Below are 12,246 nucleotides of genomic sequence, written 5' to 3' on the forward strand. Positions count from 1 at the left end.
CTTTACTGTGAAATATTTTGCGTTCTTTATAACTTGATAAAATACTGAGACTTCTAAGACCAACAAATATAAACTGCATTTATTGTATAAAATTAAGAATGGCTCAGGCTCTATAATGGTAGTTGGATATAAGATATGCTAAACCTCAGCCTCTAGAAGAGTTGATTTTGAACTCAATCACCCTTTGAGAGAAGACATACCAGCTCGCATAATTTCATCAACCAGGAGAATGTTGGTGGCAATCACTGTGCTGAGGAAAAAGATTGGACAGAGTGAGTAAGCTTACCAACCCACTCTTATCTTTCCCCCCAAGCAATCTTCAGCTACTAAAGGCACTTTGTTCTGCAGCGATGTTGCTATGAGATAAGACAAAGCTATTATAAGTACAAACCTAACCCTTTGTATTATAATTTCACCCCTTTGCTGATAGAGTAGGAGCCTGATTTTATATTCCAGCAAAACTGAGCTCACTTTTAGCACATCATTTGATTTTTTTCCCACTATGCATGTGGCCTTATGTCAGTAAACTTCCTTCTTTCCCTTCTCCCTTAAATAAACAGTAAGAGTAACATTTCCTGTAACTTACACTGCTAGAACTAAAATGTAAAAAGGACTATAAAATAACAGAAGTTAGTCTTAATACTGGATACCATGCCTTTTCACACACTCAACCATTTTTCCACTATAGCAGAGCAAAAATAATAGAAAAATCTTTATGTTATCAATTATGTCCCTAAAAGTCTTTCTCTTTTATTATTACAAACTTACCAAGAGTGAAGAAGTTGTTTTTTCACACAATAATTATCCCAAACGCCTGCATCTGCTGCTACCATTGGCTCACCTGCAAAGTAACAACAAACTATTTCAGTATTACAATCCTGATACATTCTGTTAATATTGGTTGCATATTCTAACGATATTTAAATGTACCATCAAAACTACTATTGTCAAGGTCACCAATGACCTCCATGTTGTCAAATCCAACAGTCATCTCTCAGGCCTCATCTGTCAGCAGCACCTGACACAGCTGACCACACCCTCCTGACCACTCTTTACTTCTCTTCCAGGACACTGCATCTGCCTGGCTTGTTCCTTTTGCACTAGTGGCTCCTTTTCTGTGCTTCAGTGGCTTCACTGGTTCTTCCTGTTCCCCCTGAGCTCTTAATGCTGGAGTAACCAAAGGCTCAGTCCTCGACTCTTCTCTCCTCTCTCTACAGTCACTCCAGAGGTGATCTCAATCAATCTTCTGGATTTAAAACATGCATACTCTGACGACTCTTTTGAGTTTTTATCTCCAAGCCAGACCTCTTTCTTGAGCTCCAGACTTGTACATCCAACTGTCTATTTTACTTTAATTCCTACAGACACTTCAAATTTCACTTTGCCAAAACTCAGTGCTGATCTCCCATCACCGCAACCTGCTCTACCCCCAGTCTTCTCCAATATAGTTAATGGCAATTCTAATCTTCCAGTTGTTCAGTTGATTCCTCTCCACAGAGTAGCAAGAGTGATCCTTTTAAACAGAATTAGACTGTCACACCTCTGTTCAAAACTGCTCCCTCTCCCACTGCAGAAAAAAGTCAAAGTCCTTAGACCGGCCCACATACCCCTGCACGATCTGATCTTCTATTACCTCTCTAATCTCCTTCCTCCTCAAAAACATCAGACACTGGCTTTTCCACTGGCTGTTCCTCCTACCTAGTTCCCACATGGCCAACTTCCTAACTTCCTTTGATTTTGTTCAGCAGACATTCTCAACGAGGCCTACCCTGGCTACACTCTTTAAACTGAAACCCCCTCCCCACGTTCCTGTGCTACCATTCACAGTCATCCTTATACTACTCCTTTATTTTTTTCACAGAATTTATTACCTTTAAAAATGCTAAAGGTATTTACTTATTAAGGTTATTATTTACTGCATATCTTTCCCTGCTATATCATAAGCTCACAAGGGCAAGGATTTTTGTCAGTCTTACCCTGTATGAATCCAAAAAGTCAAATAATAAGCACTCCATAACTATCTCTTAAATGAATGAATATTTTCTTTTAGGAAGTTCAAAAGTAAACTAAAAGCACCCAAAACTTAAATATTAAAGTCATCCAAACCTCCACCCCCTTGCTGTAAGTTCTGGATGTAGTATAACCTCTTTTTTTCATTAAACAGCTAGTTTTTCTTCACTTTCTTACCTGTATTCAAATCAATGCCAACAGGTTGTTTTGATTCACAATGCTCAGCCTGAACTTTTACTAGTGCTTCTTGCAGGTCATAACCAGAATTCTGAGCAAGAACCTTTAGGAATAAAAATAATAATAAATGTATCTATGGAATACCTTCATACATATTTGAATACCAGATATAAAAAATAAGGTACTGCTCTCTAAGTCTTGTGAAGACATATCCACAATATAGTAGTAATCTCCTTTTGAAGAATTCCATTCTTAATCTAAATCAAATTATTATTTTGTGTATCTAGTAGTTTTTATATTTACTTAAACATTTTCCCTATGTATATCACACCAAATTCTGAGGAAGACATTAGAGTTTCCCCTTCCCCTACCCCAAAACATTAATTTCCCTCCTCACAAAATATTTTAAATGGAAGGAAGTAGTATGGTATTCTTATTTTCTCTAGTCTCCTTAGCCACACGTTTTCCACTTTTTCCTGAGCACTTGCTAAAGGAAACCTGCCTATTTGCAGCATACCTATGCCCCTCATTCACATGAGGAGAGTCATAACCTGTGGCAACAGGGATGGAGATACCTGCGCTCCAAGCCAGGCTTATTTCCAAGTGATCCTAAACCAACAAATGATGAGTGAAAAGGTACCACCAAGCGTATACCAGATTTACCAATGTGTGTCAACTACAGGATCATTATTTGCTGACTTTGCCCTTTGGGGGAAGAAAAAATAAATATCTGATTCACAAAGATTCCACAAATTATGGATAATTTTAAAGCAATTATCAAAAAGACTTTGCTAGCATTGTTAGTAATGTTTTAATTCATGGATATAGAATATTTGAAATAGTTTTTCTGTGTTTCCAAGTGGTTCACAACTAAATTAAAGCAAAGGAAAAAAGGCAGTTCTCTGTCCTTCTGTTGATACATGGAAAAAATCTGATTTCTCTCCTTTTCTAGGAATTATGATGACTACGAAAATGCAATCTAGTATTTGGGAGTGCTAAACAGCCTGAAGTTCTCAATTCCCACAATTTAAAGTGATAATACTTTGCATACCACCAATAAAATAAAGGTCTCCTCAAAATCTAAATTCTAAGTTCTAAACTTTTTCATTATGATTAATCATGAACCATTTTTGAAAAAAAAAATTTAGAGTTAACATAACTTTTGTAGCTCAGAGATGGAAGTAAAGTGGTAATTTAGCCATTTCATGAAACTCCTACAAGGATTCAGAACTGTTATCCCAAAAGCTTCCCTCCTTTAGCTGTAGAATAGCTTAGACAAAACTGTGTGGGGAAATACAAGTAAATACCTGACTTTGTACTCTGCTGCTAGATAACATGAGCAATTTAAAATTAAACATCTTATGTCTAACCAGTTGTTCTTTGGCCATTAGGATAGTTGTACCTTAGGGATAATGAGTAAAGCGTCAGCAAAAGCCTGGACCCCGAGACGAGCTCTTCCTTTTATACTGTGCTTGTGTGCAACTAGAGCTTCAGCTATTGCCACTTCAACTGCACCCGCTCCTGGAACCACACAACCTATTGGAGGGGGAATAAAAGATGATTGGTAAGACATACTACACAGGCGAAACAGAGAAAAAAATAACTAGCTATTCAATTGTGTTCTATTATCTTGCCTACATCTATAATGGATTTAAATATATACAGAAATAAAATAAGTTGCACAGCTCAGTGATTACTCAGATGTCTTATGAAATATCCTGAAGTTATACACCAGTAGATAACTAACCGCAGTTCAGACAACTGGCTACAAATAGCTTATTTCATTGTAGAAGTAAACATTTCTTCCACCTTCATCTTTCTCCTTTATGACTACATTTAAAAAGTAGTCATTTATAATTTACAGTGGCATATAACTAATTACAAAATCTGATTTGGAAAAAATTTTAGGCCAAGGTAATCTGGCCATGGTTTTTGGCATAGAATTCTTGGGATTCAATGAAGTATCTGTTTTCTATACTGGAGTAGAACCCAAACTGCTACCTGAGAAAAAAAATGTAGGAGTTCTTATTATTCTAAGCAAAAGCTCTGGTTAAACACAACAGTTTTCATATCAGGATATGACTTTTATACCTCCTTGTATGGTTTTATAAAGTTTATGACTCTTTGAATCATCAAACTTGCTTTGGAATCACCTGTCTTTAAAACAAAAAAACACAGAAAGAATCTCTCCTTTTATCTCATATCATTCTTAAATTACTACCCCCTTTCTCTGCTTCACTATGCAATATAGCTGCTCAAGAGATTTCTCTACCCACAAGGTAATTACATCCTCATCTCCCATTCACACTTTTAAAAAGTTCCTTGTTAAATACTGAATACACACAAAAGAATATTTACATGTATAAGGTATAAAAAATAAATGTACCCATGTACTTAACACCTAGCTTAAGAAACAGAACATTACCAGTAGCTTTGAAATTTACCTTGATCCCCTTCTCCTGTGAAAACACAACATATCAAAATGTGTGGGCTGCTACCAAAGCAGTACCAGAAGAGAAATTTAGATCACTAAACACCCATATTAGAAAAGCAGAAAGGTCTCAAACCAATGACCTCAACTTCCACCTTAGGAAACTAGGAATGGAAGAGCAAATGAAACCTAATGTAAGCAGAGGGATGAAAATAGTACCGATTAGAGTTGGAAGCAGTGAAATAAAAATGACCAATGTCAGAAAAGAAATGGTATAGAAATCTGCCACTACAGATTCTACAGATATTAAAAGGATAATAAGGAAATATTACGAACAACTTTATGCCAATAAATTTGAACACTTAGGTCAGGGGTTGGCAAACTTCCTGCAAAAGGCCAGATAATAAATATCTTAGGCTCTGTAGGCCATGCCATCTCTTTTGCAACTATTCAGTTATGCTGGCATAGCACAAAGTTACAGATGATACATGAACAAATGGGTGTAGCCATGTTCCAGTATAAATTTATTTATCAAAAACAGGCAGCAAACCAGATTTAGCTCATGGGCAGTATGATCTTAGATGAAGTGGACAAATTTCTTGAAAGACACAAGGCTCACTTAAGAAAAAAAAAGATAACCTGAATAGTCCTGTATCTACTAAAGAGACTGAATCTGTAGTTTAAAATCCTCCCATGAAGAAAACCAGGTCCAGATGGCTTTACTGGCGAATTCTACCAAACATTTAAGGAAACACTAATACCAATTCTACACAAGAGTTCAACACTTTCATAACATTAAAGAGGAAAAAACACTTTCCAACTCATTCTTATGAAGCCAGCATTATTCGAAAGGCAAAAAAGATAAAGTCATCACAAGAAAAAAATATATACAAACCAATACCCCTTACAAATGTAAATGCAAAAATTCTTAATGGAGTTTTAACATCAAATCCAATAATATATAAAAAAGAAGAGCAGACACAGCAGCACTACTCAAATAGCCAAAAGGTTAAGCAACCCAAGTTTCCACCAACAGATGAATGGATAAATAAAATGTGGTATATACATACAATGGAATGTTATTCACCTTAACAAAGGAAGAAAATTCTGACGCAGGCTACAGCATGGATGAACTGAAGACATCAGGCTAAGTGAAATAAGAAATGGACAAATACTGTAAGATCCTATTCATACAAGGTACATAGACCAGACAAATTCATAAGAGACAGGATGAAGAATGGTGATTTCCAGGGGCCAAGGGGAGAAGAGAATGGATTTATTGTTTTACAGGTACAGAACTACAGTTTTGCGAGATGAAAAAAACTGAGTATACTCACATACTAAAACATGTAAAATATTGCTGAGATAGATTCAAGAAAACTCAAATAAATAGAAAGATGTACCGTAACTCAATATTGTTAAGATATCAATTACCCCCAAACTGATCCACAGATTCAATGAAATTCCAGTTAAAATCCCAGTAGTTTTTTAGTAGAATTTGACAAGCTGATTCTAAAATTGATATGAAATGCAAAGGATTTCAAATAACCAAAATAACTTGCAAATAAAAATAAAATAACATAAAATAAAATGACTTGGTGAGGATACAGAACTGGAATGCTCATAAACAGCTGGTAGGAATGTAAATGGTCCTTGGCAAAACAGTTCGGCAGTTTTAATAGCTAAGAACTGTAACAATCAAATATTCATCAACTGGCGAATTTGATGAACCAAATTGTAGTACATTCATATAATGAAATACTATGTAGCAATAAAATGAATGAACTACTGATAAATATAATGACATCAATTAATTTAAAAGTAATTACACTGACTAAAAGAAGCCAAACCAAAAAAGAATACATACTGTATTATTCCATTCATGCAAAAGTCTAGAAAATCTAATCTATAGCACCTAATCCATAGCAACAGAGCTGACTGGTGGTTGGCTGAGCATAGCATGATGCTGGAAGAGGCAGGAAGGAAAGATTACCAAGGGTCAATGAGATAACTTTCGGGGGTGATAAATATGTTCATTATCTTGATAGAAGGGACAGGTTCATGGCTGTACACTTTCAATATGTATAGTTCATTATATGTCAATTTTAGCTTGATAAATTATTTCTTAAAAAACTAAGTGCTTAAAGTGACTTTTTAAAAAATCCATTTTTCTCTGTATTCTAAATTCTAAGAATCAGGTTGAACTACCAAAGGCTTCATGCCTGAATCATATTTATTTATGTTCTTGAAAACATGCTGCTGGCTTTTATCAAAAGTGACTAAAAGAAGGAGGCCCTTATTTCAAGCCCCGTATTTTTTTAATTTAGGAACTGCTGTGTTTTCTCCTTTTCAATAATGAAACCTATGTTACTGACTATATTTTTTTATGTTCTGGTAGCTTAAATATTTATAGTGACTATTATGTTTGCTAAAAAAGAATTCATATTTTTTTCCTAAGTTCTAATTTTCCATTTCAGCTTTTATTTTGCTATTAGTTCACATCTATGTTTTTACTTATAAGACAAACCTGATGTATTGTTTATAGAGTTTATTACTCTATTTTTTGAGATACAATTCATAAATTCAGCCTTTTAAAGTGTACTCTTCAGTAGTTTTTAGTATATTCACAGAGTTGTGCGATCATCACCACTCGCTAATTCCATTAGCAATCATACCCTATTTCCCTTCCCCCAGTCCCTGGCAATCACTAATCTACTTTCTGTCTGTGTGGATTTGCCTTTCCTAGATTCAGATAAATGGAATCATATAACACATAGACTTTTGTGCCTAGATTCTTTAACTTAACATAATGTTTTCAAGGTCATCCTTGAGGTAGATCCATGTTGTACCATATATTAGTATTTATTCCTTTATAATACTCTATTGTATAGATATATCACATTTCATTTACTCATTCATCAGCTAATGAATATTTGGATTGTTTCCACAGTTTGGCTGCTCTGCACATTCATGTCTAAGTTTTTTGTGTGGACATATGTTTCCAACTCACTTGCAGACACATCTAAGAACTGGTTTGCTGGGTCATATAATAACTCCATGTTTCACCTTTTCAGGAACTGCCTAAATGTTTTCCAGCAGTTTCCACCAGCAATGTATGAGGGTTCCAATTTCTCCACATTTTTGTCAACATTTATTATCATCAAGCTTTTTGATAATAGCCATCCTAATAGTTGTGAAATGGTATCTCTTTGTGATTTTGATTTTCATTTCCCTAACGACTAATGATGTTGAACATCTTTTCACGTGCTTATTATTCTATTTTAAACATGTATGTTTTTATTGAATTATCTACCCTAACTCCTTTTAGAAGGCTGGCAATAAATTATCAATAAATAATAAATGCTAATATTCTTTCCTAATCTTTCTTAAAATTACACTGCACCTGAGGTAATAAAGCTCAATGAAGTAATGAGGGTGTTAAGCTTTAAAAGTTTTTCATGGTTTTAAAACTAAACTTGTAAAAAAAAAAAAAAGATACTACAGCATTAAATTGAGGGTATTTCATTTAATAAATAGAAATTAATTTAAAAAGTACCATACTATTCAGAGTATTCCAAGAGAAAACTTCACAATCCAAACTATAAATTGTCCAAAGTGAAATGAAAGAATAGTAGTCATTCATATCTTTTAAAATAATATAAATACCATGATAGACTTATTACTATTTTAAAAATACATGAGGTTCATTTCTATCACAAAAAAAGAACTTACCGTCTTCAATGGCATTTTTGATAGCACGAAGTCCATCTCTCACAGCATCCTTGATTTGTGTGAGAGTATGCTTATTTGGTCCTTTAACCAACAAGGTGACAGAGCGAGGGTTAACACAGTCCTCGATAAAAGTGAACTTTTCCTCACCCTAGAGGATAATACAAGACATAAACTTAATATGTAATGTCAGTATGAAATCAAGACCTAGTTTATAATACTAGAATCCAATCTTCATGTGAATTTTTCTTATGACACATAATTAAATATATATTAAAAGCAGTTAAGTTATATTTGAACTCTTAACATTTAGGGAAGTAAATTATAAAATCTGTCCTGTGGAGTCTTGAAATATAAAACGTGAATTAAAAGGTTTAATTAAAAAAAAAAGGATACTGTTCACTTTATAACCACTATCCATAGAAATACTCACTAATGTATACTCATGTACAAGACCAGCATGTCCCAAGCAATCTACACTGAGGTCTTCAAAAGAATTCATGGCCATTCCACCACAAGCAAGAGAGAGTCTGAAATTACATGTATGTCACCACAGCTTTGGTTATGGAAAACATAAAAGACTAATTTCTTAAATGTGAAAAGATACCTAACACAGAAGACTTTGCAACTGTATTGCACTGTTTTTTCAATCCATTTTAAGAAGACGAAAACCTTCTGAGGTTTGGATGAGAAAAAGTTCTGAGGTAGGTTAACAAACTTGATTTTTGCCAGTTCCATTATTTACCGAAATTACAAACAAAATTTGGAATTTGTATGCTACTACTTTGCTCAACAACATTTACACATAAGCTAAAAGGAGTACATATGGGATAATTTCAGTTTAGCCTGTTAAAAAATTTAGGATACATAATTATCTGCAAGCTTACCTTTCCATATTTCTTCTTTTTGCTCTGCGAAGAGCTACTATGCCGTGTTTTGCAAGAGCATCTAAGGAAAGTGGATCAATTCCCTATAATCAAATTAGCATAAAAGTTACAAGCATGTTTTAAGACAGTAGTTCTCAAACTTTTGGGTCTCAGCACCACTTCACAAGCTTAAAAATTATTAAGAACCCAAGGAGCTTTCATTTATATGTGCTGTATATATAATATTTATCACATTATAAATGAAAATTGAGATATTTTTGAAATATTTATTAATCCACTTAAAATAATAATAAACTCGTTTATGTTAACATAGATAACATTTTAATGAGAATTTATTATAATTTCCTAACAAAAAATATATAGTAAGAGTAGTGGCATTGTTTTACATTTTGGCAAATCTTTTTAATATCTATCTTAATAGAAAACAGCTGGATTTTCATATTTGCTTCTGCATTCAATTTGGAATGGTACATTGTTTTGGTTAAAGTACATGAAGAAAACCTGGCGTCACATAGATATGTGCTGGAAAAGGGAGGAACATCTTAATACCCTTTTCCAATAAATGTGTATGTTCTTCAATACTATACTAAAACTCAACAAGGGGTAGCTTCTTAAAGGTTAGTTCCAAAGTAGAAGATAAAACTATATGAATGAACTTTTCATGCTCCTTCACATTAAAATCCATTTGTCTGATGACTGGATAAAGAAGATATGGTACATATATATAATAGAATACTACTCAGCCAAAAAAAAAAAAAAAGAATAAAATAATGCCATTTGCAGCAACAATGGATGGGCCTGGAGATAGTCATTCTAAATGAAGTTAGTCAGAAAGAGAAAGAAAAAATACCATATGATATTACTTATATGTGGAATCTATAAAAAAAAGATCAAATGAACTTATCTACAAAACAGAAACAGACTCACAGACACAGAACAAACTTATTTACCAGGCGGTAAAGGGGGTGGGAAGGGATAGATTGAGAATTCGAAATTTGCATCTCTTGGGGATTGATGGAAATGTTAGCTATCTTGTTTGTGGTGGTGGTTTCATTGGGGTATACATCTATCAAAATTCATCAAATTGTACATCTGAAATATGTATAGTTTACTGTACAGAAATCACACCACAATAAAGGTGTTAAAGAAAAAAAAAGATGACTCATCAGAACAAAAATCAATTTGTCTATCTTGCACTTTAATTATTGATTTTGTTAACTCATGCATTTTTTTAGTCATTTATAAAATACTGGTTCACTAAGTTAAGGCAGACCTCCAGATGGTTATACAATATCAAAAATATCACATTTTCTAATATCATCACTAATATTACCAGAAAAGTCTTTTAATTATCAGAAAGCAGTCAAGCTTACAGTGGCAGGTACAAGTTTTCCAACATTCTAATTTTTGTTGAAAGCTCAAATGTTATCATTGCTAACAAATACCACCTGTTGTTTCCTTAAAGTGACATGACTGCTTCATTCATTTCTGAGAAAAACCTACCAAATACCCATGTCTAAATAACCATTCTGTCAGTCATTCTTTCAAGTAAAAATGACATTTCATGAAAAGTGGCTAGTTTAGTTTGGAACTTAATTACACAAGAGCATTCCTTCAAGACCCTTCTTTTGATATGCAGCAGAAGTATTCTGTGCATACTTCACATTTTGTCACAAAGAATTATAGAAGGATGCACCCACTCCTGGGTATATACCCGGAAAAAACAAAAATACTAATTCAAAAAAGATACACACACCCCAGTGTTACTAGCAACGCCATTTACAACTATGTCACTTAGGATGACTGGATTAAGATGTTTTATACACACACACATACATATGTACAATGGAATATTAGCCATAAAAAAGAATGAAATACTGCCATTTGCAGCAACATGGATGAACCTAGAGAATATTATGCTTAGTGAAATAAGTTAGACAGAGAAAAACAAATACTGTATGATATCACTTATACGTGGAATCTAAAAAATAACACAAATAAATGTATATACAAAACAGAAACAGACTCACAGACATAGAAAACAAACCTGTGGTTAACAAAGGGGAGAGGGAAAAGGGGAGGGCCAAATTAGAGGTATTGGAAACAGATACAAACTACTATACATAAAATAGATTAAGTAATAAAGATACTCTGTATAGCACAGAAAATCATACCCATTATCTTGCAATAAACTATAATGGAGTATAATCTGCAAAAATACTATCACTATGTTATATACCTAAAACTAACACAATATCGTAAATCAACTATACTTCAATTAAAAAATAAAATATTATGGTAGCTCACAGTGAAAAAAAAATGTGTGACAATGAATATATGTACGTTCATGTATAACTGAAAAATTGTGCTCTACACTGGAATTTGACACGACATTTTAAAATGACTGTAACTCAATAAAAAATGTTAAAATGAATAAATAAATAAATAAATAAATAAATAAATAAATAAATGGATGCATATATAAAGATCAGAATAAGTTTTACCACTTCATCAAGACATTCTTAAAAGAACCAGCCCTTTTTGTGTGTATGGTGATATGACAGTAAAGACTATGATGACTACTGGTACAATTTGGTGCTACTGTGTTGATGTGTACTAAGGCACCAGCAGTTTTACCTACCGCTGCTTTTGCTTCATCATGGCAGATGTCAACCCAATGTAAAAGGCATTATAATTAATATTATGGAAATAGTTTTGACCTCACAGACCCCCTGAAATGGAATCCACAAACCACACTTTGTAAAACACTGAAGAACATTTTACAAACAGTTAAAATCTAAACTTTTCTCACCTTTTGATTAATGACAACAAATCCTTTATTGGACTGAGCACAGACTTTGTCTTTCAGGTCTATTATTTTTTGCACTCTATCTTCAATAAATTTTCTTTCAGCTTTTACCAACTTCTCTTTCTCTTCTGCAGTCTTATAAAAGAAACCAGAGCTCACCTCTCTAAAAGATTAATAAAAAACAAGCTAGTAAAGGCAAGGAG

The 12,246-nt window shown here is 33.6% G+C and overlaps 1 protein-coding gene across 1 annotated transcript in view; it reads right to left on the minus strand.

Moving 5' to 3' along the window:
• The window catches only part of CCT6B (chaperonin containing TCP1 subunit 6B), a 24,809-nt gene continuing 12,563 nt past the window's right edge, over positions 1–12,246 (minus strand). The window contains exons 7-14 of the mRNA XM_010979040.3: positions 12,047–12,206; positions 9,235–9,317; positions 8,781–8,877; positions 8,351–8,498; positions 3,590–3,723; positions 2,188–2,290; positions 769–841; positions 1–250 (exon numbers count right to left, since the gene is read on the minus strand). Coding sequence (XP_010977342.1) covers positions 178–250; positions 769–841; positions 2,188–2,290; positions 3,590–3,723; positions 8,351–8,498; positions 8,781–8,877; positions 9,235–9,317; positions 12,047–12,206 — 871 coding nt within the window. The 3' untranslated portion in view covers positions 1–177. The remainder of the gene's footprint in view (positions 251–768; positions 842–2,187; positions 2,291–3,589; positions 3,724–8,350; positions 8,499–8,780; positions 8,878–9,234; positions 9,318–12,046; positions 12,207–12,246) is intronic.

Source organism: Camelus dromedarius, chromosome 16 (genome assembly GCF_036321535.1).
Source record: "Camelus dromedarius isolate mCamDro1 chromosome 16, mCamDro1.pat, whole genome shotgun sequence".
Lineage (NCBI taxonomy): Eukaryota > Metazoa > Chordata > Mammalia > Artiodactyla > Camelidae > Camelus > Camelus dromedarius.